Source organism: Nanorana parkeri, unplaced genomic scaffold, assembly GCF_000935625.1.
Source record: "Nanorana parkeri isolate BGI_ZX_2015 unplaced genomic scaffold, ASM93562v1 scaffold850, whole genome shotgun sequence".
NCBI lineage: Eukaryota > Metazoa > Chordata > Amphibia > Anura > Dicroglossidae > Nanorana > Nanorana parkeri.
This window is the reverse complement of record NW_017307118.1, coordinates 516,592-543,689: the sequence shown is the minus strand read 5'-3', so window position 1 is coordinate 543,689 and position 27,098 is coordinate 516,592. Positions and strand designations below refer to the sequence as shown.

The window sequence follows — 27,098 nt, the reverse complement described above, 5'->3', positions numbered from 1 at the left end:
ATATATGTTTAAAAGAAGTGTAGAAAAGACTGTCCTGCCTTTAAAATAAAATAAAAATATTCTTCCATTCTATAAAGCTTTGTGGTGAATTCACACCAGATGCAAACAACTTGTCTTGCATTGGGACCAACGCAAGACAAAGCAAATTGATTTGTTACAGAGGGGCATAGTTCACACCACTGCATCGCGGTGGAACACGGTGGTGTGTACTAAAAAGAAGTACTGAGGGCAGTACTTTATTTTCAGTGCAGCCAGATGCAATGCGGTACAACTGCCTTGCGCCACGCTGTGCCCATAGAACTTAATGAAATGGCACCTGTGACATTTCAATAAAGTTATATTAAAAAAAAGTAAAAATAGTGCAGTGTGTGGGGATTGGTGCATCAGCACTGTGTTGGGCACTGCACACCAGCTGCTGTGCGATGTAGCGCAGCGACTGGTGTGAATGGGCCCTTATTGTGGACAATGCTGTTTGAAATGTAAAAGCACTGCAAGGCATTTTTAGTGAAGATTTTAATGCATGCACTAGGTGGCGCCAGCCAGTTAGAAATACATGAAAAACTAAGACATTGCACTAGATAATAACAACAACATTGCATGGAGCTAGAGACAAAAGAACTCTATTTTTTCCCAACTGATAATCTAAAGATGGTCTTTCTGCAGAAAGAAGCTATCGACTTACAATTACCTGATTGATGGTATGCCATTGTTTAACAAACCCCTTTCAAAACAATGATATATACATACACGTTATACTACTTATATATACTCACTTGGTCAAGAGTGGTCTGAGAGACTGAATAATCTTCAATGTGAAGTTTTTTCTTGTTCTTGGAGAGGATGCTGAAGATCCTAGCCAAGGAAGATTGTGAGGACCGCAGTTGGTACTGCAGCATTCCTCGATGTTTTTCCTTTAACATGCTCCCTGGGAAGGCATGGCTGAAGAAATCCTCCAAAGGTTTAAGGTCTGGATTTGATCCTCCTATCCGTACTACGATTGTGTACCCATCGCCAAACCTGGCAGGAAGAATCAGAACTCTTTTATTGTCCCAGCATACACAGGCATCAAGATCAAAGACACAAGCACAGCGGATACATATTGTAAACTACTTTTTCACTGTGAAATCTGAAATATGTACAGTATATATCTATATCTATCTAATAGCTAGGTTTGTGTGTTAGAGCTTAATGCAGGAGTGATCCTGTGGAACTACAAATTCCATGAAGCACGGCAAGATTCTCCCAGCCACAGGCATGGCCCCCATGGGATTTGTAGTTTCTCCACAGCCAGAGGGCCAGAGTTTGCCTACCCCTGGCTTAATGGAAAAACAGAACTTACATATGTATGTAGGCTTACTCAACAGGGCATTAGGGCAATGTACAAAGTTAGTATTTAAAAGTAAGTAATCACACTTCATATGACATTAGCAAGCTGTGATCTGTTTCGCTTCTAAGGTTACATGCATTGTTCTTAGATCATTTTGGTAAAATATGTAGAGGTAATTAGGGCCTTAAAATAATCTAAACTTCTATGAAACTATGGTGAATGAAAAGAAAGCACCTTTGTCTTGTCTCAAGTATCAAAGTCTTTCTTCAGACTAAGCAGATCTAAACCTAAAAGCATATTTAGTCATTGCATAAGTGAAACAGAGAAATGAATTACTTGTTCTTGAGATGCTGTACACTTCCCAGACACCTAAACCTCCCATTAACCATTATGGCCATTCTTGTACAGAGAGCTTCACATTCTTCCATACTGTAAAAAAATATGAAAAACAAGCGTTAAAAATATAACCCACTAATCATATAAATGTCTGTAACAATAAAACGTCCACATTATATATATACATCTGTATACCTGTATACCTGTCGGCTGATTACAGTTTCTTGTCACAGTCGTGTCCGCTCGCTCTACTGACATTACACTGTGACAAATGTTCACCCACCGCTCTTGGAATGTCATTCACAAACAATAGCACTAACCTGTGAGATGTGAGTACAACTGATCTTCCTTCTTTAATGATGCTCAAAGCACAGTTCCATAAGAAGCGCCTTGCCTTAGGATCCATGCCTGTAGTTGGTTCATCCTGTTGTTTAAAAACACAGTATTGTTATTTTTTTAAAGACAGCACTTATTTGTATATTTTCATTTTTCACATAGGGTTGGTACTACAGTATATATATATAACGAGAGTAAACATAGTTTATATATCCTACACCTTCCAATTACCATAAGCAAAAATAAGCTTCCAATTCGAATTGTCTGTCATTTCTAACAGGTTATTGGAAGCATTTGATTGGTTGCTACACACAAGAAGCACTAGCATTGACTAATATAAAGAGAACAATAATTTACTTTGTCTTTGGTCACAATGCTCTGGTTTCAGATATATAGAAAATATGAATGTTAGTAAAAAAAACAAGATATGAAAGAAAACAAATATATGAAAACCTCAACAATGATCCTATTGGCTCCCTTTTGGTTGAGTTGAAAGTTTTGGTATATCTGTCTAATAAGTAGCAAAATACCTGATGATCCTGTCAGAAATCTTGTGAGTTGTTAACTTCCTGTGCTCCATGTTTGTGCTACACTGTTAACAATAAGATTTATCATAGCTATCTCTGTAGACTACAGAACACCGTCCCCCATATTATGGAGATGAGGTGAAAGTGTTCTGTAGTCCTAACACACTTCCAGTCCTAGGTGACAACACTAGATGAGATGTGTTCTGTAGTCCTAACACACTTCCAGTCCTTGGTGACAACACTAGATGAGATGTGTTCTGTAGTCCTAACACACTTCCAGTCCTAGGTGACAACACTAGATGGGATGAGATGGAAGTGTTCTGTAGTCCTAACACACTTCCAGTCCTAGGTGACAACACTAGATGAGATGAGATGTGTTCTGTAGTCCTAACACACTTCCAGTCCTAGGTGACAACACTGTTCCCTTAGGACATGAAGTGTATTTCTGGCAGGATCACCAGGTGAAAAATACAGAAAAGAAGCCTGAAAAATGGAAACTAATACAGCCACCATATTAAAGTAGCGGTAAGCTGCAATATATAAAATGTGTGTTCTTGTGTTTAGATTCACTTTAAGAAGACCTTACATGCTACAATATGATTTTACAATTTCTTTACAATTGCCTTTAGATTGACCAAAACTAAGAAATGTGAGGCCCTACCGAAGAAATGTATGTTAATATACATCCAATGAAGAATACCATTGCACTGCCCAGCCCACCACATTACCTTGCAGTGTGCTAGAAATAGCGAAAGCATTTGTACTTACCAGAAACACCACCGGTGGTGCCCCAATTAAAGCAATAGCAGTAGATAATTTGCGCCTGTTCCCGCCACTGTAGCCCCCTGCACATTTCTCTGAGTATTTCACTAGTCCAAGCTTCCGTATTGCCCATTCAGCAACCTAATGTAACACAGAGAGACAATCAGAATTCCTGTGGCTGTGGAGAATAAGCCAAGACCTTGATATTTAGAACAATGAGTGACAAAGACAGCACACATAAGCAGCACTCTCTTTGCTCTTCTAGACAGACTATACAGAATCCATTACTCATGGTAAATGCTGAATTCATTATTTTGAATGTAAAATACAAAGCACTTCTACACAGTGGGTTGAAGAGAGAAATTTAGTACAAAATGCCATCATTTCTGCCAGTGTGATTCGGGTTTGTGGGCTTTGTCTGAACAATGACATATATTAACAGTGACAGCATGCCATCTGGGATCATGCAAAGCTGAGGAAATGTGCCATCTAGCCAGGCTGTTTGCATCTCACACAGTGGCACTGCAGTTCAGTAGGTTAGGCCTGTCTCTATGGAGAGTATAGAGCTCCCAGGCACAAAGAAAAGGGGGCACTGATTTTTTTATGTGATTCACTACCTGTTGTTACACATAAAATTGAACTCTTAATGAAACCACAGAGGTCATATTATAACGTCTTTCAATGCATGAAGTATTTTAGTAATCGCAGAGTCCATAGTATTAGAACCCTCAGGCTATTCACATTTTTCACATATGTAAGAATCTGTGACCTCCTCCCTTTCGTTGTTATAATACTGCAGCCATATCTTTCAGGGAGAGGTGTTTGTGCTGTTGTTACCTGTAATATCTCCCTGTCAGAGCAGAAATGTCAATCCAATAATCCTAATAGCATCTTTGATATATGACTATTTTTAAGTGTCTGATATCAGTATTAAGCTAATGTATTTGAATAGGAAAGCCTTACAGCTTGACAATTCTGATCTGGGAAAGAGTACAGGTAAATAATCAAAAATCAAACGATTCCCGAGAATTAAAGAAGAACGCAGGGAAAACATTTTCTCAACCCTTGCAGTGGGCACACCCCCACACTGCAAGGGGTAAGTGCTCGTTTTCATCTAGGTGTGAAAAGAACAAAGTTATACTCACCGAAACCTGTAGCCGGCTGGCTGTTTGAGTGCTCCCTTCAGCCTGTCTCCTCCTTCGCTCCATTGATGAAATGTCCTTCAGCGTCTTCATGTCCAATACACAGTGTATTGGACGTCATGATTCGCAGAACACTGGAGCGGCGGGGGAGAGAGGCTGAAAGGACCAGCTGGCTCACTGGATTGGATGAGTATACCTTTTTTTTGCACCTAGATGAAAAGAAGCACTTTATCCTTGCAGTGGGGCTACCCCCGCAGTGCAAGGGTTAAGCATTTATGTCCTGGAGTCTTCTTTAAGGCTGCACTATTATAACAACTGAAAAGTGGACATCAACATTTTTACACATGTGCACTGGTTGGTTATCTTTAAGGGTATGGATTACCTTGCAAACCTCTTTTTCAGGCACACCACGCAGAAGAGCATAGAGTTCCAGGTGTTCTCTGCCTGTGAGCAATTCGTTAATGGCATCAAACTGAGGACAGTACCCCATGTTCTGATGAACTTCTTGGATGTTTGACAGGATGCTGCAAAACAAAGTCAAACTATTTACTGATCCATTTTATTCATTCCAATACCAGCTTATTAACATGTTTCCAAAATGTCATACATGGTGCTAAAACTCATGTTACACACTTTTTATGTGCTTGTTGTACTCGCCTTTAAAAGAAAAAGAGTTCGACTGCTCTATGTGTTAGCTCCACAGCTATAGCTAATAGAAGGACTAAAAAAGTACATGTAAAAGGGCTAAAAAAAGTACATGTAAAAGGGCTAAAAAAGTACATATAAAAGAGCTAAAAAAGTACATATAAAAGAGCTATATCCCTCTTGGGTGGACCCTGCTAAACTTACCTCATTCTATACCATGTATAGGCCAAATCTAAGCATACACAGTCAACCACACTGTTCTATGTTGGTTTTACAGATGTGACTTACTCACCTGTGACTCTTCAGGAAGGCTTCCCCAGCAGTCACATCAGTATCTCCAGTAAGCATCTTGAAAGTAGTGGTTTTACCAGCACCATTAACTCCTAGCAGCCCAAAGCACTAAAAATAATACAGAATCAGGTAAGCTCTAGTAGTTTGTTATTTTTACTATAATAACAAATATCATTCTTTACTTGACAGTTCACAGTTACATTTTTACAGAGAACTGAGGACCAGCATTTCACATAAAGGTAGTACTAAGGTGGAGGTGTGTTAAACAAGTAAAGTTATGTGTGCCTTAAATGTGTTGTCACAAAGATAAATTGACAAAAAAGTAGATACTAGTTAATTTTGCAGATCATGGGGGTTGACTTACTAAAGGCACATAGGATGTTCACATTGCATGGGGCATTCCACTTTGCAAGGGAATTTTCCCTTAGCTCAGTGAATGTGGTGAAAATTCACTTTGCAAAAAATATCCAATCTTGTGCAAGAAAAATACAAAACATAATTGGATGGTCAGGGAAACTTCACCTCATTCACTAAGTTAAGGGAAAATTCCCTTGCAAAGTGAACAGCCTACTTGCCTTTAGTAAACCAACCCAAATGTATCAACAAAAATACATTGGGGGAAATGTATTAAACAAACTAGCAACTCAATTAGACATAAAAACTGTTGCTTAGACTCTGTTGACTGGTTTGTGTCTATTTGTGACCCTTGCCCTTGTTTGGAACTACAAACATCATCTAACTTCTTCATAATGTCTCCTGCACAAGGTTCTCCCCTAAAAAGGAGCATTATAATTACATAAGCATTTCGGTTTAGGGAAACCAGGAGGGGAAGCCGCAAGCATCTCCACAGAATAAAATAGTGATTGGGCAAAGTTTTCTAACCTTTGCTCCTTATCTTCCAATCCAGTCACAAAAGGTTGACCTGGGAATGGTCACCTAATATCTATCGGTATCTTAAAGTGCAGTTGAAGCCAAAATGGTTAGCTTTTTAGCCTTGGATAGAGTGGAGAGGTATTAGTACACTGGTCAGGTTTTTATTTCTGTCTGTGTCACCATTAGGGAGACCTCGCTATTTGTCCTTGTGACTATTATCACTGAGAACACTAGTCCTGATGACCCTGCTGGCCACCAGGGATTTCCCTAATTTTGGAGGGATTTGCTCTCACTTCCTGCTGTGGCCATTGGACAGGAAGTGAAAGGACATTTCCCCAGTGGTACACTGAGGGCAAAAAAAGTTGCAGAAAGATCAAAGGCTGTTCTGATATGTACCAGAGTGGCTTTGTTCACTGTTAGTTTTATTTTTACTCCACAAAACTCACCATTATGTAATAACTGTGAACCTGTGTGGAGAGGAATGTGGGATCTGTCACTGGTTGTTCTAGGTCAGTGAAGAAAGCATATGGACAACAGCCTAAAAACAAGTCAGGAACAGCAGCTTCCATATTTCTATTCTGACAGTTTACTTTAAATGCAGTGCAAGCTATAAGCCAGCGATACGGATTAACATCAACAAATTGCTCCCCAGTGTTCCTGTTTTCCATGGACAGTCCCTTGCTTGGAAACAAGTGTGTCTTTTAGTTTGAAGAATAGATCTATATAAATAGATGTATTAAATAACTATGAGAATTTAGATTTCTACCAAAAACTTTACATAGTGCTCAGCTTTTAAAGGGTAGTGGCCAGTAAAATGTTTTCTCCCCAGTGGCATGATGGGATTTGGTTGGTATGGGCAGCTACTATTCTTTTAAACAAGCACAAGTGTTTTTAAACATATACAGTACTTGCACATTGAATATGATGAATTGATGTAACTGTGTTTTGCTTTCATATTAAAAAGAAATTAGGAATACTAATCAGCGTTTTTTCCTAAAATGACTGGTACTATACCGCACCTTTTTCCCTCTTTCAGATGTTAGGGAGGAATGCCACTATTTCTCTGTTTATATGGTCAATTTTATTGTATGAAAAAGGATTGGCCTTTTAATCATTTATAATCTGCCTCTTACCTCTCCAGGAGGGATTCCCACACACAGTCTGTCAACAGCTGGCTTTCTCTTTGTTCTATAGATCTGAAAGTGAAAAGTCTCATTTAAGAAACACTCAATATGCACTACGTATGCTATATTTAAACTTTAATGTGGCTTAAACTTTAATGGAATTCACAATTGTATCTACTGTACTGCAAAACTGGCCTCCTACAGTTTGTATTAAATAACCCTAATAGTGAGAACTTAAAATATCTTTACAACAGAGCTATAGTAAGCAAACGTTGATGCTCTACCTGTTAATCAACTACAAATTCCTGTATGACTTTTCACACTCTGATAGCAATATGCAACCCATACAAGGCTACTAGCTAATGCTGATACAAAATCAATAACAGGTCTTTCAACATTTCCTTACAATAAAACTTTTTTTGTTTCTTAGTTGTGGCTTCGTCATTGTGTGCCTCATTTGAAAAATTCCAGATATGTCTAAAATATTCTCAATGTCCCTGCGGCACTGAGGGGCTAAATTCATGGTGTCATGTGAGGCAGGTGTGATGCTTGCCTGCCCTGTGCCTGAGGTAACATACTGATTACAAGTCAGCCAAAGGGAGTAGCATCATAACTCAGCCAGTATAAGCATGTCCATACCTTAGTTAGTCCTTTGATTTCCAGTATATCGCTCCGGCCCCCTTCATTCATTATCCTCTGCCTTTCTCTCGCCACGTCTTCATCCTCATCAATTACAGGGGGAAGCTTTGCAGTCACGGGCCTGCAGAAGTAGAAACAGGGCCTTGCTGTGTTACACATCTTACACATAAGCTGAAAGTGGCTCAAGTGCCTGACAATGACTTGGCAGGGTGGAAGATACATTAACATGATGTATTATCATCATACAAACACTCCCACCACACAAGCAGTTTTACCAAATCTGCAAAACATCCATCTCACCATTTTGCCATACTGTTGCAACTGTAAGTGCAAGGTCAGTTTAAATGTAAGTTTATTTTTATATTACAAATATTCTCCTACTTCCCCGAGCCTTCACTACTGCTAAACATAATAGTCAACCTGTTTTAGAGGCGGACTGATGGCTTGTCCAAAACTGGACAGTGCTTACCAGCTGTGACTAAGACACATGTCCATCGAGTTCAACCTATAGAGATCCACATGCCTTATGCACTCTTCTACAAAGTAATGATCTCAACCATTCCTAACTTTGCACATGCAACAATTACTGCCATTACTTTGTATTAAAGCCTATAGTGCATGTGCAAACTTAGGTACACAGGGGGCAAGTGTAGGAACTGGGGGTAAAGATAGAGTCTGCTTAGCCTTGGGTAAGCCAAACATGCCTCTACATAACAGGTTGTCTTTTCTGTGCTTAGCAGCATTCGTTAGACTTATAAATGCAAAATCTACAAATCGCTGTATACATTTCTTCTAGAAATAATGGCCTACCTTGGTTTAATGAAGAAACGATATTGGATAAGCAGGGTTATGCTAAAGAAAACCAATCCCTCCACAGCCATGGCAAAGAGATTCTTCCCAACCAGGTCCCAGGACATGGGGGAGACAAAACGGTTTTCACCTGTATCAATGACACAAATTCACAATCAGTCAACCCACAGTATTTCACAGACAGTGTAACACAATAAATTAAGCTGGATGTACAGGCAGTCCCTGAGTTACAAACATCCGACTTACATATGACCCCTACTTACAAACAGAGGCTATTACTGTACAGCAGGGGGTCCCAGGCTGCAGCCAAAGTGTACCGTGCAGCATTTCAGTAGTTGTAATGCTACCGTGCTTGTGCCGACGAGGAATGCCCGCCTTTTTGGGTCTGGTTCGTAGTGCTGTATGTACATTATAGGAAGTTGGCTCTTGTTAGAAGTGCAGACGAGGGGTGCCAGCCTTTTCTTCCGGGTCACTGTGAGGTTTTTACTGATGTCTGTATCCTCATTAGAAAGATGTAATCTCACTTCCTGCCCTTGAGACAACAGGAAGTGAGATTAAATCTACCTCTATGAAGGGAAATTCACTCCTGTAAGAGTTATCATGGGAAAAAGGTGTCTCCACTGAAGCTTTATCCCCAATCCTTGTTTCCACGAAAACCCAAAATGTTCAAAATCCAATTGTCACAGGGACAGAAAGTGAGGTGAAATCTTCTGAACAGGGGCACACAGAGCAAAACAAACGTTACAGGCGGTTAACTCTTCCCCACGCTATTCAAAACTAAAAACCATTTTTGACTGGAGTTTCACTTAAAAAATTTATCTGTTCCAACTTACATACAAATTCAACTTAAGAACAAACCTACAGTCCCTATCTTGTTCGTAACCCGGGGACTGTAGTTAGTTTAGAACAATCTTCTTGCCAGGTTTAGTAGGAATCTCACACTTCTATTGTGTGCTGATGCAAAATGGAAACTGTAGGGTATTTCAGTGAGTATGCAGTTTGAGACAGTATTGTAAAGTTCATCTTTAATTTATTTTTTTATGTGAATATTTTGACATGCTCGCTGTTCCATATTTTTCTGAAGGCACACAGCATTGTAGACTTGCTGTAATGATTCTATGGGGTCGATTTACTAAAGGCATCTGTTATCAATTACAATGTATTCCGAGAGCTGCAGAACCACACAGTTATATGTTATGGACAGTAGGAGAGGGAAACGGTTCTGCTGTCCTATTTTGCGTTGGTTGGCTATGCTCACTCCTCTATTGAGGACAGCAAAAAACTACCAGAATTACCAGGTGAAAATAAATTAATAAATATGTAATATATTGCAGTTTATCAATTCTAAATTTTTTCATCGGTTTAGATATACTTATAGCTGACTACATATACATAGATGTCTAAAAATGAAACTTTAAAAAGTCTACAGATGGATTGTATGCTGGTCCACCTTAAATCTCACATATAGAATGACATACAAGGATTGGTTGAGGTTGATATTGAGGCTGTTTCCAGTACTTTATTGTGCTAGATATCTAATCTGTGAAAGTGACATTTTATTTCTATATACCCAGTTTTAAAGACATATGCTTAACTCAAAGGTACCAAACAAGTTACCCACCAAATCTTTCTAGAGCATCTGCCATGGCCTGATTCTTCACCATATCAATAAGTCCTCTTCCCAAGCAGAAATGAGGAAATATCAGCAGCACCGACTTCAATATGTCATTAATGTTGCTCAGTTTCTGATAAAATAAAGCATTTGTTATTTGAATTCTGACATAGCGTACATTTCAGTACAAATGACCCCTGTCAGGGTTTAAAACTGTTACCAGAGAAATTATAAATACTTACATTATTGGTGAATAGTTCCAGCACAAATGTGGCCACGCTGCCATTGATCCCGATGAATAGATTAACACTAGTCAACACAACATAGGCTGTACTGGGGATCTTAAACAAAAAGGAAGCTGGGTACATCAGTGGAGTAATGGACCATCTGTGGGATAAGACAATTATCATCACTTTTTAAACAAACAAGAGATTAATTTAAATTTGGCAATAGCCAATTTAAAAAAAAAACATTCAAATTTCTTAACATGTTAAGAAACTTATATGTGTAAATATTTTAGCAAATACATTACCCATATAGTAGAAGCAAAAGTGCCAAAACTGGTAAATTGGAAGAAGATACGTAGGAGTCTTGTTGAAAGCAGATGAATATTATAATGACTAGTGTAGCTGGCACTATGTAGTTACACTGGAAGAGAAAACAAAATCAAAAGGGTTTCCACCATTTCTTGAACATCACCCTAAAAGGTTAACAATCCCCAAATAAAAGAGTTGATTAAAAACACCTATGTAATATTATTACAATAATCATTTTAGTTTCTTACCATGTCCCACACAAAATTGGCTAACCAGTAGATAACTGGCTTAACTCCACTGATGCAGTGCATGTGCTTGGCCTTGCTCACTCTCTCCTGGATCAGGAAAACCACAAAACTGGCTGGCACAAAGGACATGGCGAATATGACACAGATGGAAACCAAGACATCTACGGATGTGGTCATCCTGAACAAAAACATGAATAATATCTTTAAATAGGAGCATATTACAGGCATAGAAGCATATTACAGATTCTGGGGGTCAACTGATAATCAAGAATATTAAATATGAACTCCAGGAAAGCAGGTAAATACATGTTTGAACTACATATATGGAAACTGTTTGGCTGAACAGAAGTTTAAATCCTTTTGCAGTAAGCCTTCTCATCCAAGCATCCTGCCATATAGTATAACAAGATCCATGACCTACACTGCAGTATTAGTACATCATGGTCAGATAAAACCCCTAGCCTGCTTGCTGAAGGAGAAGCTGAACACCTCGGCTAATTATGCTTCTTCAACCTGTCAGCGTGTTCACTGTCATTTGCCCCTATTCTCTCTGTGCTGCTAAACAGGGGATTACAGAAGGCCAATATAAGGACAAATTCATCCACTTACACTAGTTGCATTTAAAAATACCCTTAATTAGTTTTTTTTTAATGGAATTGCTACAGCTTATATAAATAGTATATCTGCCTGAAGCTTAGCTTTAAGGTACCCTTCAAGGTAAACATATTTCCTATTACCAAGTTATCTAACAAACAAGATCTCTTGAGGTTGGAGACTTGCTACTTACAGTGCAACCTCAGACAGCTGCTCTTTAGTGAGATTTAGTGGGTGATTGAAAGCCGTGATTCCATATTTGGCAGGATTTTTTCCTTCCGGTAGTTTGGAGCGCAGGATGGCATTGTTCATCACATTTAGAAATGCAGAAACAGCATGCCAGCCTTTGTTGTTAAACCACACCTGCAATAACAGCAACATTGATATAAGACCACTTCAAGATTCCAAGTCTACACATATCTATGTAAAATAATGCATTAAATAATAATGGTTCTATTTCTTCATAAGGAAGGGAGTCATGTGCACAGCACATTCACAGGCAACCACCAATCAGCTTGCATTAGTATTCCCAATGCTGATGTGGGGATAACGTCCTGCATACCACTGGTATTCATTCCATACTTTCATACTAGCTTGTAGAACCCATTAACAATAACCACAATATACTGTATATTCCAGTATGCTATGATGACAAAAGGAAAGCATATGCACATACCTTTACGTTATCCTTTGCATCTAGTCCTTTCATGAAAACCCCAAAGCTATCAAGGAAACGGTTGGCAGCCCCATTCTGTAACATCAAGACAATCACAAAAATTCAGTTTTATCGATCATTATTTCAGATTCACTTTATATAAAAGCTACAATATACAATGATAGTATACTAAGTAATGCTATTAAATCATATATCATGTATTTATGATTTCTTACAGGACGAAATCACCATATGTTAGTTTATGCAGTGGAGTAGTCTTAACGTTTTATTACTCAGTTTATTAGAAAATGACAAGTCTGTAATGTATAACACTTTATCAGTCTGAAAAAACAAAACTCTGTAATGGGAATGTGTGTAAATGACTATAAAAAGGATCTTAACCTAGGAACTCTCGGCATAGATTAATAGGGCTATTCACAAAAGGGTGAAGAGTTTGGAGAAGGCAGGAGAAGTGAACAATCTAGGACAACATAGCTAAGCTGGAAAGTGACAGAATTGGAGAATTTGTCCAAATCAGCTGTCGGCCTAGATTGTTCACTTCTCCTGCCTTCTCCAAACCCTTCACCCTTTTGTGAATAGCCCTGTAAATGTTCACATCAGAAAGAGTGCGTTCCAGAGCGTTCCGCCTCTGGAACGCACCCGGACGGCTCCCTGCGTTCAGGGGCGTGGCAGTGCGTTGAAGTCAATGGCAGCCATGCCCCCCGCCCGCAGTGTGATCGCCCGTTCACAAATGCGTGGCACATTAGTGCCTGCGTTCTGGTCCGGTGCATGCACTATTTTTGGCTGTGGTGCCATTGACTTCAACGCACTGCCATGCCCCCTCCTGCCCCTGAAGCTGGCCGGGTTGCGTTCCAGTGGCCAAACGCTCTGGAACGCACTCTTTGTGATGTGAACCGGCCCTTAAAGCATATCCAGTCAAGGTTATTATTTGATTGCTGTTACTGTTACATTTTACTATGGTGTCTTGTATTCATGCTATATATACAAAAAGTGAAAAAAAATATATAATCCTTTTGTGTCTGTGCTCCCCGTGACTTGAGCATACACCACACAAGGACAGACAAGAAGACTACATGAAAAAAGCAAAATGTTGCATAAGATGACCCAATATTTTAGATATTATTAGAATCTGCAAAGGTTCTTGATGCTACTTCTGATTCACAATTCTGAAGCAGAATTGTGAAACTTTTAGCAAACTGCCTCCTGAGGGAAACCACTGTGGAAAGTTCAAAAAGCTTGCAGGTTTTATACCTGTGCTAGATCCAGGCGTCTTTTGATGTGTTTAATGGAGGCAAGGACTTCTTCACTTGATGGAAGTGCTGGGGAACTGCTTGCTCCCAGGGAGAAACCTCCATACCTAGAAAGAAAAACAGTACAGATTAATGCCTATGTCAATTTCTGACTCAACTGTATTATTTGGATTTAAGTAATGTTGCGCCTAGTCTAAAAAAGTAACAATCACATAATGATTAAGAACATACCTGAACTCATTGACTAAGATCTTGTTCTTTAAGCTGGAAGAAAATACACAAATATATAAGTAATAAAATGATGTGGCCATGTAAAGAAAAAGTATCAGTAATAACCAATAGGATTAGACAACACTTACCTTTTTCCAATGATTTGGGCATACGTCTTCACCAGATAATCTGATATGTTTCTGCCTGTAAGATTCTGCAAGATGTCCGATGTATTTTGTATCTTCTGTTTAGAGAGAACACAAACACAAGAATAATTTACACTGAATTTATTGTTCACTATGTCCGTGTACTGCGTCTGGCAGAGATTTGTATCTTTAATTTATACACATGGGGCATTTAGGTGATACTTTGTGCTCTGTGTGTTTTTGTAAACACGCACAAAACATACACCTCTTACTCTGAATGGAACACATTACAATACTTTACAAGCATCTTACCTAAAAAACTCAGATATTAAAATAATTACAGCACTATCAGTTGTAGTATGTATGTCTCCAGTGAACTGTGGGTCTGTTGCAATAAACATCAGTATAACATTAATTCACTGTCCACAGACATTTGCCCTTTATTTAGAATATGTTTTTTTAAAAGGAAGTTTGTGGGGGGGGGGGGGGGTTTAACACCCCTGTTTATGCATCTCCCTAGTTCTGAAAAGCATACACATACATACCAGGGCCCAGCACATACTTAGCACTCTCACATTGGTATAGCATCCCCACCTCATGCACTTTTGGGGAAGGAAAACAATGAACCATCAATCCTGTGGGATGGCAGGGTCAGCTCTGGACAACTCTGATACTTGCTTAAAGGTAAACTGTCAAGAGACATTCAAAGAAATGCCAGCTGCTAGCTAAATGTCTGTGATATTGACAATCAGTACTTTATTATATCTTAAGTCACTGACCCAAAACAAGTATGCAGCAAGGGAAGTCAAAGTGAAGACACAAGTGATATCTTCACTTACTTGTGACTGCTTACTGGTTCTAGATCAGTGACGAAGAATGTATTCCATCCAGAGGATCAGAATGAGAGGCCAGCAGCTAGAATTTTTGGAAAACTGTCAGAAATAGAAGCTAACATTTTTTTCTTGTGATAAGTTTCCTTTAAAATAAACAATAAACATGGATGCTGAGTACCACTTTTATTTATCACTTAACATTGCATGTGATTTTCACTTTACTTAACGTTAAGGAATCCAGAACTAATTAGCATGCAATCTTGGGCAATATTTAGAAATGCAAATACCATTCAATTTACTGGCATTTAAATTATCAAGTTCAGTGTCTCTAGATGCAATTTTAGATAAATTTCATCAAAGAGAAATTAACCATAAATTAGGATGCTCACTGCCAACATATTCCCAGATTAAATAGTTTGCTGTACAATGTACTCTATAACAGGATATGCTGGAGCACTTTTCTAGGACAATTATTTACTCTCTGTACATCTACAAAAGAAAGAAACATTTAAATCTGAATCTAACCAAGCTACAGATTTAATACAACCTAACAATATTATTTCATGAAATCTTCGGCATACCTGAAAGGGTGGCAGCCCACCAGCCCCAGGTGGACACACTGGAAGCATCTTCTTTACATTCTCATTGCTGCACTCACAGGCTGGAGAAGGGTTTTCCATTGTCCAGTTCCCATACAGAAAAAGGTCCTCTACATATTTAGAGACAAACTGAGTTCTCCATTCTTTATCTTCACCAGAGCAAGGGACACCCCTGTTAAACACACATAAAAAGGTCAACTCACCCAAAACTGGCAGTTTCTCACAACACTCAGATTGCAGCAATGCTTTCATTGTGCTTGATTTCACAAGTCTTTACAGGTGAAACTCGAATAATTAGAATATCGTGCAAAGTTCATTTATTTCACTAATGCAACTTAAAAGGTGAAACTAATATATGAGATATACTTATTACATGCAAAGCAAGATAATTCAACCCGTGATTTGTCATAATTGTGATGATTATGGCTTACAGCTCATGAAAACCCCAAGAACCCCAAATCCACAACCTCAAAAAAGTAGATTATTACATGCAATCAATAAAACAAGGATTGTACATAGAACATTATCGGACCTCTGAAAAGTACAAGCATGCATATGTACTCAGTACTTGGTTTGGGCCCCTTTTGCAGCACTTACTGCAATTACTTTTGCACGATATTCTAATTATTCGAGTTTCACCTGTATATCTGTCATTGCAATTAAGAAGGGATCCCTTAAGGTCCTACCGCTACCTTTACTATTGGTCCATATCTCCTTTGTGTGCCTGGGGAGCACCCTGATCCCTGGTGCATAATATATCCGCTGCCTCAAATTCTCTGAGCTATGTTGCCTAAGCTGCCAATGACAGTCATTTTTTAGACAGTGGGACAGTGGAGGGTGTAGCACAGATTTGTAGTCAAAGAGTAAAGGCATTAAATTCAGCTGATTAAAGCAACACTGTCATCTTCCCAAATAATTCCCCAATGCCATTCCCTGTAATAGAAGAGCTATAATACTTATCTCTTTGGTGACCCATGCCTCCTATTTTCAATTTGCTGAAGTGCTGCAGCCTCTGTCAAACTCTTAAACCTTTGACACTTCCAGGAGTGTCAGATTCCTGTGTCCCCTGCTATGCGCTCTGGTTTTTCCCACTATCCCCTACATCAAAAGTGTGTCCTGTAGTGGGGATGGAAAATGGAACCACAATGCACAGAAAGGGATACTGCTTGAAGTGTACAATGTTGAAATTCCCAAGGAAGCTGCAGCGTTTCGGCCATCGAAAAGGTAAGTATAATACCTCTTTTATTACAGGGAACTACTCAGGGAATTTTGGGGGGCAATGACAGTGTCACTTTCATAACAGAAGTACCTTCAACCACTTCACCATATCGTATTGTTGGTTAGTAAAATAAGGTGACCTTGGCAGATTATGTTTGTATACTCTTTAAAATGTCAACTACCTACATTATAAATCACATATATGATATTAAATACATGTTTGTAACCCAACACTAGAAAATAACTACCATAAAAAATAAGATGTATTTTTTAATTAAACAGTAAGTATACAAAGTGATGTGAAATGCACACAAGGTCACACTTACTTAACAGAATAACCATCCATGCATGCAGTTCCAAATCCAGGCTTGTCAAGCAAAGAATTCAAGAGAGTCTGAGTACCAGGGTCCTCCGGGGCATCATTACTACAAAAAATAAAAATAAATGAGTCATTGAAAGCCTACACTTTACAAAGGAGATTCGGAGTATTGTACTTTTGAAATATGGAAATATTAAATTACTCTCCTGCAGGTACACAAATACATGCACTAGTATACATGATCTGTTTTAGTAATGGAATACACACGTATGAAACATAATATATTAATCTACTAGATTTGGAAGGTTCTAAAATATTTGGTTTTCTTGAGTTATATTACTTTTTACAGTATAGATTTAATCATGCACAAGAGATTTAAAAGGGGAAAAAAAATCATGTTAAATCTGTAAATCCAGAGGGTGTGGATGGACAGGAAGAACAAACTAATTTGTTTACGCATAGTACATCTGTCATATGACATACCTAAAGAAGGTATACTGTTCATCATACATCCAAGGCTGAATCTCAAGGCTGGGGTATTTACCAAACGGTGGCACAATAAGACTAAACATCAGTGCAATGAGTACAAACACAGCTGGAAGAACAATCTGAAAAATAAAGTGAAGCAGAGAGAGGTTGGTTTTCATTTTGTATTACATATAAGGAAGAGCAAGAACACATATCCTGTTTATGTCGAATTTCTAGTCTCAGTGTGCTTATCCCTGATTAGGTTGTTGCTTACAGTTCCACAGTCTGAGTCATTATCAATGTCTGGTCGATCCACTGCTCGCGGTTTTCAGCCTAGATCACTCAGTATCAAAGGAAGGCTATACTAAGAAATATAAGCATAGGCTCCTAATGCTGAAACTCCACTTCAGCAATTGCCAACCAGTTGGTTATCCAAAGGTTTCAGTACCTTCTGAGGGATTGATATGAAAAATGCAGATCAGAAGTTCTGACTTCACTCACATTTCTCTAGCTGCATGCCTATTCCAGTAACTAATATAACAGTGAAACCAAAGATGGCCAATCAACTGGCATTTTCAAAAGGCAAGCAATGGCAGCCAATGTACAAATTTTTTTTCCATACAGGATTCCTTCAAATAACTTGTTTTATGTTTTTAAATTCAGGCACATTTTTTTGAGTGTATAGTTATATAAAAATAATTTTTGGAAAATAATAGAATATATCCAGATAACACTTGGGACCTTTATTTTTAATATTTCACAGGGAAATTAAAAACTTTAGTTCACCTGGGCAAAGAAGCCTTTCCTGCTGCGCTTGGCATACAGCAACCTCTTCCAAAGTAAGGCAGTAAATTGCTGCCTCATCAAACTCCAGCTCTTCATCTGATAGGAGCCTTTCCCATTAATGCCACTGAGGTAATCTGTCTCCCGGGACTCTGCAAAGACAAATGTGCAGTGATTGTAGCTGTATTAGTCTTGTAGCAAAATATTTAAATACCCCAACACATATATATATTCACACAAACACAGTAAGTACATATATATATATATATATACCTGGGTCCATGTCAGAATCATTGGTATCAATGTTGTCATCCTCAGTAAAAGGTCTCAGGCAGCTTTGATGGTCTCCAAATGCATATCTCTTTCTTCTAGCAGGGAGTGTCCCATCTATGAAGATTATATAAAAGATTATTAATATCCAATCATTCAACATGTCATCAGGCTGACTGGAAGAGATTTAGCAGAAAAAGATTACCTGATGTTTCTGCATCCACACCAGTATCATTAGCCACTTTCAGGAAGATCTGCAAGAGAAAATGGCTGATTAGGGAACAAATACAATAAAGTCATATTTATATTGGGTAATGTTAAATGATCACAAAAGCCTGTGGATGTTGATAACAATATCCAGGAAGCTGGATTTCTATGTTCTTTATCACTTATCACAAAAACATGGAGGAATTTCCTTTTGTGACTGCTGGCTAGCAAAGGGTCTACTCATCATTTTGAACTTCCTAATACATTAATGTATTAGGAAAGACTGCAGCTTTATGTATGTAGTTAACATATGGCTTTGCCTCTGTTATTAAAGCCAAAGTTTGTGAGTCACCTTAATGCGCATTTCTCTGATGACTACAAAGAGAATGAAGAAAATGAACAACTATACTGATATGCCTTATACAGTGCATTGGGTACAATGGATTACTCTGCTCACATGATTATGTTAAAAAGTATCATTAAAATGGCATTTCTATGAAAGTGGTGTTAGCCATCACATCCAGTCAGATTCTGTCATTTTTCTAAAGCAGCTATAAAAGGATCTGGCTGGTAGCTCTGGCCAACACTTTTCCTCTTACCCATTTTTCAGAATACCAATGTGATACAAGTAACAAACCAGATGTTCCATGATGATATGTGTGAACAACATTTCAAAAGCAGAAAGGTGATATGAAACATGACTTATCTCACCTCTTCTAGGGTAGTGTCTGAGATTCCATAGCTGGAAATGCCAAGGTCAAAGAGACGATCATCTATTTCATGAAAAAGTTCCTCAAAAGCCCCTTCCTTGGCAGCTGCATAAGGCAGGACATAAGTCAGTTCGTGTCCGATGTCCTCCACGAGCCGTGCCTCAGACACATGTTTGTTGATAAGGTTTGAAATAGCAGAGACATCTGTCAGACCCACACAAGACAACAAAAGTATTCTATGAGATTTTATTTTTGTTGAGAGCAGCAGTATTCTTTCAATTTCTTTCCATAATGCAGTGTCTTATAGCCGTTATGTGATCAGAGAAATCTCAGTCACAATGCTTTCCATTTTGTTTTCAACAAATATGCTAAACATTTATGCACACTTATGCACAGTTTCATGATCCTTCTGCCTTCATTTTCCAAAGAAATGGGAAGAGAGATGACTTTAATGAGGTAATAGTGCTTAGTAAAATTCCTATGCAGAATAAAGCAACAGGTTTACTCAATTGCCCCTTTCTCCAGTAGCACATATTCATTTCCTTGGCTCTCCCACTGCTCTGTCCAGAGTCACTGGATGCAAAAAAAATGCTCATTACTTCCAGGTATAGACGAGCATGTGACTTACTCTTCTGCCCCCCCATGTGACAGTGACATAGGTAAAGAAGGCAGTTCTCAGACCTATGTAAGCTACAACTAAAGAAAATTGGAGTTTGCAACGGGCTTGCGCTTCTCACTTCTGGAGGCTATAAGGAATTCAGAAGGTAAGGTATGAGCTCTTGGGGAAGGAGGCATAATAAATAAACCTGTTGCATTTCCCCTCCCATACAAAGGAACTTCCAAAGCATTTAGAAGTATTAGTTATATTTACCTATTGTAAGAGTGTCACTTTCATGGTCACTACCCAGGCCTGCATCCGAGCTACTCTGGGAGACACTATCCTCCTGAAACAAATTTAAAAAAAAAATAGATAAAATGTAGAACATGTAATTCACTTATTTCTGCAAGACATACGGAATCAGGTCAAAGCAGCCCAGACAAATATAGCTAAAAGGAAAAACAGCAGCAGATGTACTTGTAGTTGAAGGACAGGCAGTGAGAGATTGTTAGTTTCCAGTGTTGTGCTCTGAGCACTTTCATACCTTATACAGTGGTAACAATGAAATCAGAAGCCACTGTAGTTTGGTGTGGTTGCTGGGTGAATCTCACTCCAGCACCATCAGTCTGAGGGATAACAGTGCTGGTGATTACAACAGTTATCAGTTGCATTTCTGATTGGACAGAAGGAAAAGTTAGGTATGAGGTTAGAAAAGGAGCTGGTTGGTAATAATTACCCCACTCTTGGCTTCTCTCTTCCGATGCGCAGTTTGTTTGTTATGTTTAGTAATCACCGTTCCTGTGGGCCCCACTCCTGAGGGTGCTGCCAGCATCGAGCTCTGACTCTTTTTGCAAGCAGGAGCTGCACTGCTGCTGTCCTGACCACAAATGACGGGGTACCGTCATCCCAAATGTTAATTTCAAAAACTAATATAGGCCCTTTAAGTGATAACTAAATTACCGAACTTTCCCCTTTCATTCTCAGACATATACAGTATTCCTCTGGTTATGTGGGTAAATGTATTTTATTTTGCAGCCTGTTAAAGTGAGGATTCCTCTCTGCTTGGTATACATAGTGCATGTTCAAATACAAACAAAGTAAACAGGATACGAAAATAAAACAATACTCAATTTTCTTACAGTAACATTGGCCGAAGGTAGTGCCACGCATTTTACCAGCAGTAGCCATATAAGCTTATCATATTGCTTTGGCTTCACAGTAATACAAATTCATCATCATCATGGCTGCCATAGAGGGCACATTAATGTAGCAGTCATGATGCACACTGAGTGAACAAGACCCAGTGTGACACAGTGGGGGTGATTTACTAACCTAAACACACACACACACACCAGGTGTGTGTGATTTTCACACAGCAAAACGTATTTATCAACCAAAAAGTCTCTAAAAGCATATTTCCACTAATGCCATATATGGAAAAATCATGCACATGATGCATATATAATGCTGCTTCACAGTTTAGACAAAAATGGTTAGCTCATGCATTTACATTCCTTGCATTGATCAACGCAAGCAACACAACATAGAGCTAATTTACCCAACATCACCTTGGAATTCCTTCAGGGCTTTGCACAACACACCTGCTGGGTGTGTACACATTACAAAGGTGTTTAGATTCCACCCATAGATCATGCTGGGAGGGAACACACTGCAGAGGTGTATACACGTTCGTGGTGTGTTTATAAGGTTAGTAAATCAACCCCAGTGGCTCTGTATGGTTTATATTTACCACTGAACATAACATTTGTACACTTTAATAATGGCCATTGTATATTAGTTCTATCCACTGCAACCACTAGTGATAGTATAGTCTGAGACCTTTTTAAAAGGCTAGTGTTGGTCTAGATTAATGATACATTTTAGGGTGCTACCCAGTCTTTGTCAATGAGACTATGATGACAATAAATATTGGGGTTTAGCCATTTTAAAAGGTTTAAAACATTTTCAATGTTATGTGACATTTTTTAAGCTCAACTCTACCCAAAAGTTTTTTTTTCACTTTGGAGAGTGAGGAAAGGTTTTTCTGTCAGGTATTTGCTGCTATCTATAACTCCTCCGTAGACATCCCCCTTTATTTGCTATCCCTGTGACACTAAAAGAAGAAAAAAGGGTACCAGGGTACACTGGAACAGCAAAGCAAAGGTGGAAATGAAGACCACACAGTAGTCCTAACACCCCACTGTACAAAAAAACAAACCTAAAAAAAAGCATTTGGCAGTATATTTAGGTAGGTTTTGTTGTAAAAAATTGAATAGAGGTATTCATATTTAGGACACAGATGTTAAGATATTTTTTTTATGTGAAACATAAAGGAAATTGTCTTAGCCATTGAATTATTGGACTAAACATACCTTTTTCAGATAAGACATGGTACTGCTGCTGTTCCTGCATGAACTAAGGGAAGAGTCTGCGTCTCTCTTCACTAATGTAAGGTAGTAGCCAGTTCCCAGTTGGTTCTTTAGGAAAAGAGATGAGCCAACACAGCATAGTTTTCCATGAGATATTATAGCAATCCGGTCACCAAGGATGTCAGCCTCATCCATGTGATGTGTGGATAGGAGGATTGTTCGCCCTGGAAAAAATTTTTAGATTATGAGATAAGTGTTTGTGACATAATGCATCACAGTTTTTGCATATAAACTTCTGGTACATAAATTTAACCTGGTCATTTCAAACTTTTTAGTCTAAAGCAGAGGTTAACTTCAGTAAAAATTAAATGTCAAAATGATCAATGTTTCAAAGGATATAGGCAACCAAAGTTATAAAGGACTAAAATTAACCTATTAGCCGTTACCGGAAGATTCGAAGATATTTTTTTGCTACCTTAGGCCAAAAAAATATTCTGTGAATTAGTTTACAGTAAAATTAAATTTGTTGTATTTGCTTTGCTCATAGTTGTGATTAAAGTTTTTCACTTAGGCATGTCTGATGTGAGGAAAGCCTGGCTCTCATCTCATTATCTAGGAAAGACACCATAAAAGTGGACTCCAGGTACATAGCTGAAACCCGTGCAGCTGCCAAAAAAACAATATACCTGATGTTCTTGAACACAAACAATAGGTTGTACTACAAAATACATACAGTATAAGCATTTATAAACATGAATTACCTTGTCTGTATTTAAGAAGCAGCTCCCAGATACCTCTGCGAGAGTATGGGTCAACCCCAGCTGTGGGCTCATCGAGGATTACAACGTTTGAGCCACCCACAAATGCTAAGGCTACTGATAGCTTTCTTTGCATACCACCTGAAAGACAAATATCAAGTTCCTTTTCTAACACCATTTAAAGTCCAGGATAGCATTAAAGATATTGGTTTCTACAATCAACATTGAAGGATTAAAGGATAACTATTATGAATTCACCTGTTCCCTTTTAGCCGTCCAAGTATTTGCTATTCAGAAATAGTAGTGCTAAATTGTATATCCCTTTTTCATATATTGCAACATCTTAGTAGGAGAATGGTTCTGCCCTTACAAAGTAGACCACTATCAACACATTTATACATAGTATATGGTGAAAGGTCATTTTCCTTTTTAGTGCCCATTTAAAAGATATTTCATCCTGACAAATAGGTAAAATGTGCAGATTCTCCACTGTATCAGAGCATAGATAGCATTGCTAGTGCAGATCAATCAAATGAGTATTTATACGGTATACTTTAACAAATTCATAGCCACAAAGCTGCTGTAGTCTCCGGGTGTTAATCCAAACCACATCGACATCTTGGCTCATGCAGCTGCCTAAGAATAAGTGGATGCTCTCTTTTACAGATGCTCTGTATGTGCTCATTCCAAAGGCAAAGGGGGTGATTTACTAACCTAAACACACGCACGCACCAGGTGCGTGTGATTTTCACACAGCAAAACGTATTTATCAACCAAAAAGTCTCTAAAAGCATATTTCCACTAATGCCATATATGGAAAAATCATGCACATGATGCATATATAATGCCGCTTCACAGTTTAGACAGAAATGGTTAGCTCATGCATTTACATTCCTGCATTCATCAATGCAAGCAACACAATGTAGAGCTAATTTACACAACATCACCTTGCAATTCATGCTTGGCTTTGCACAACACACCTGCTGGGTGTGTACACACTACAAAGGTGTTTATATTCCACCCATAGATCATGCTGGGAGGGAACACACTAAAGAGGTGTATACATGTTCGTGGTGTGTTTATAAGGTTAGTAAATCAACCCCAAAGTGTCACTCTATGCATCTACCAAAGTGGTGGTGCAGTTGTAAATGCATATATCAGCCACCAAACCACTTCCAACAAAGTTTTTTTATTTGAAAAACTCCATGAATTTCCAAAATCGAATGTTGAAATCAAATGGAATTTCAAACAACATTCTGCAAGTCTCTGATGGCCTTATCAAATGTTCTGGCAAGATACATTCATAAAAAAGTCTATCAGTGTATGACCAGCTTTAGTCTGGAATTAAATGATCCTGGGAACACTGCAGTTCACACAGTGACTGAATGATGTAATTTCCCTAGAAAATATTGTAAGTTGTTGTAGGTTTAGGACAAGTGTAAATGGATGTATATTAAGTAAATTTTTTTAATCCACATTCTCTATATATATTACCTGACAGCTGACTTGTCTTGCATTTTTTCTTATTGGGAAGTCCAACGTCAATTAGCATCTGTTCCATTTCTGTTTTTACCTTCTCTTCTGAGAGTCCTTTCAGTCGTGCATAAAACCAGATGTGCTCTTCAACAGTGAGCCTAGAGGGGAATGTAGAGAGGCACAGATGAGGAAGCATATCCGCATGCCTCAGTGAAGCTCCAGAGACACGGACACACACTCATGTAAAAGGGCCTACGGCTTGCAAGTGTTGGCAGACTAAGTTCACTGACACATGCGAACCCCTACTCTCATGAATTTTGCTAAGTATTAAATTGCAGGAACTAAATATATTAGTTCATTTAAATAGAGAAAAACTTACACAGTACAATAATGTAGGTAATGTACATGTACACACTGACATAAAACAAAATGCACATAAATCTTCTACATGCATGACCTATTATTTTACATAAACAGTTCTAAACTAAGTAAATAATGCTTAGAAAAATCTACAACAAACCCAAGAAATTTAAAGTGAGAATATGATAAAACCAATGCATAAGAGGTTGCCTTCATTGTAAACCACATCACCACTATACATTGATCCAGAGTTATAGGCAGCTCAGGTTTTAGTCAAATCCCAACTTATCCAGTAGAAGTGAAGCTTAGCTCAAATTCCTTCTGTCTCCCTTTTGATTCACTGGCCAACACAGAGGTTTGGGAGGCAAGAGGGTGCAGCCCAGCTTGACTTTCACAAGAAAGGACTTATATAATTTTAGCTGTCTATATCTTGAAATCTACTGATTATTTTTTGGCAGATGATTTTCATTGCAAGTAACTTCCACCTATGTATTTTACTTATTTACTATTGGTATTTATTTAGCGCCGACAATTTACACAGCACTTTACACATTACTGCACATTCACATCAGTCTCTGCCTTTAAGGAGCTTACTATCTAAGGTCCCTATTGCACACACATATAAGACAAGCTAATTTAGACAGGAGCCAATTAACCTTCCAGCATGTCTTTGGAGTGTGGAAGGAAACCAGAGTACCTGGAAGAAACCCATGCAAGCACAGGGAGAACATGCAAACTCCTTGCAAAGCGCTATACACCAGTTACTGTAAAGCAGAATTAAATGATAAAATGGAAGCATGTTTCTATATGAGAAAAATATCAACTAAAGATATAGATATATATATATATATTTTTTTTTATGAGTTTACATGAGTCCTTTAAACACCGACAGCATTGTTACAAGGTTTAAAGTATAAGATTAGCTCATTATCTTGTATGAGGTGCATACTAATGCACAAAGAGTAAAAATGAACACATTATCACATTCTGTTCATTGCGAAAAAACCACCTCAGATAACTAAAGCTGAATCACCAATTCTACAAGTCACCTTACAGAAGGCCAGGCAACACATTAAGTATTAAGACATGGGAAAATATGCAGGTGTCAACGTATATATTTTCCACGCTTTTCATTTTTCTGCAGACGTGACTTAACAAGTTGCCTGTAGTTCCCTTTGCATTCTTTAAATGTCTATAATAATGGGAACTGAAGTCCTATGTGCTATTGAAAGATATTTAGCTTCGTAAACACTTATTCAATTGTACATTTATGTAGCTATGCTAAAGTGTGCCTGCACAGATAAAGTATTGAGGTTCACACTGCTGAGCCCCCCTTCTGAAAATACTTGTTTCTCTTTATATATACCTTTTGGTTTTCATTACATACCTTATTTTGGACCCAGTGACATCATCATCTCTATGCAATGCAGGCAGATTATGGCTGGTTGGAGGGTCAGCAGGGTGCTGTACATAGCTTTCTGAAAACATCACAGCTCCCTACCTCAGTACACCTCTCCAGAGCCCTCAGCCCTAATGCAAGCAGTGGGTTGACTCTTGGGAGGACTTTTGCAAAAAATAACATGTCTTCATGGTTGGATGTCAGTCTGGAAGAGTTGACAGGTAATGCCCACGTGTATCATGGTGAGCTTCCATAATTATTGGAGCTGAAATCCAATGAATGAAAAGGGCAGGCCAGGCACAGTTTGCAGCTGGGGAGGAAAGAGCTAAATTACACTAGATGTCCTTACAGGCAGAACATGAGACGTGCTCTATCTGACTTACTGCAGCCTCTAATGCACACTGTGAGAAGCTCAATGTGTACAGTGAAACAAGAGTAAGGAATTTCAGCACAGGACAACACCCTGTACAACTGTACAAGAATAAAGGTAAGGCTGGAAATCAGTTTTACAATGTAACACCTTAATGGCAGACTTTGGGGACACTAGCAATGGGGTCCATCTTTACAATACCCAGGAATTACAGGTAAGAAAATGATGGTAGCTATCCATGACTGTTCAGAAGCTGTATCTTCCTGCACAGTAGTCA

The 27,098-nt window shown here is 38.5% G+C and overlaps 1 protein-coding gene across 1 annotated transcript in view; it reads right to left on the bottom strand.

Moving 5' to 3' along the window:
• Nucleotides 1-27,098, bottom strand: part of ABCA1 (ATP binding cassette subfamily A member 1) — a 78,075-nt gene that overhangs the window by 2,516 nt on the left and 48,461 nt on the right. The window contains 29 exon segments of the mRNA XM_018565471.1: nucleotides 774-1,017; nucleotides 1,664-1,756; nucleotides 1,984-2,087; nucleotides 3,295-3,429; nucleotides 4,813-4,954; nucleotides 5,368-5,474; nucleotides 7,373-7,435; nucleotides 8,003-8,123; nucleotides 8,813-8,942; nucleotides 10,434-10,557; nucleotides 10,667-10,811; nucleotides 10,957-11,072; nucleotides 11,209-11,386; nucleotides 11,996-12,165; nucleotides 12,479-12,553; nucleotides 13,730-13,835; nucleotides 13,960-13,992; nucleotides 14,088-14,182; nucleotides 15,499-15,688; nucleotides 17,061-17,159; nucleotides 17,537-17,661; nucleotides 18,308-18,456; nucleotides 18,578-18,691; nucleotides 18,780-18,828; nucleotides 19,493-19,695; nucleotides 20,363-20,435; nucleotides 22,462-22,682; nucleotides 23,220-23,357; nucleotides 24,711-24,850. Of these exon segments, the coding sequence (XP_018420973.1) occupies nucleotides 774-1,017; nucleotides 1,664-1,756; nucleotides 1,984-2,087; nucleotides 3,295-3,429; nucleotides 4,813-4,954; nucleotides 5,368-5,474; nucleotides 7,373-7,435; nucleotides 8,003-8,123; nucleotides 8,813-8,942; nucleotides 10,434-10,557; nucleotides 10,667-10,811; nucleotides 10,957-11,072; nucleotides 11,209-11,386; nucleotides 11,996-12,165; nucleotides 12,479-12,553; nucleotides 13,730-13,835; nucleotides 13,960-13,992; nucleotides 14,088-14,182; nucleotides 15,499-15,688; nucleotides 17,061-17,159; nucleotides 17,537-17,661; nucleotides 18,308-18,456; nucleotides 18,578-18,691; nucleotides 18,780-18,828; nucleotides 19,493-19,695; nucleotides 20,363-20,435; nucleotides 22,462-22,682; nucleotides 23,220-23,357; nucleotides 24,711-24,850 (3,682 nt within the window).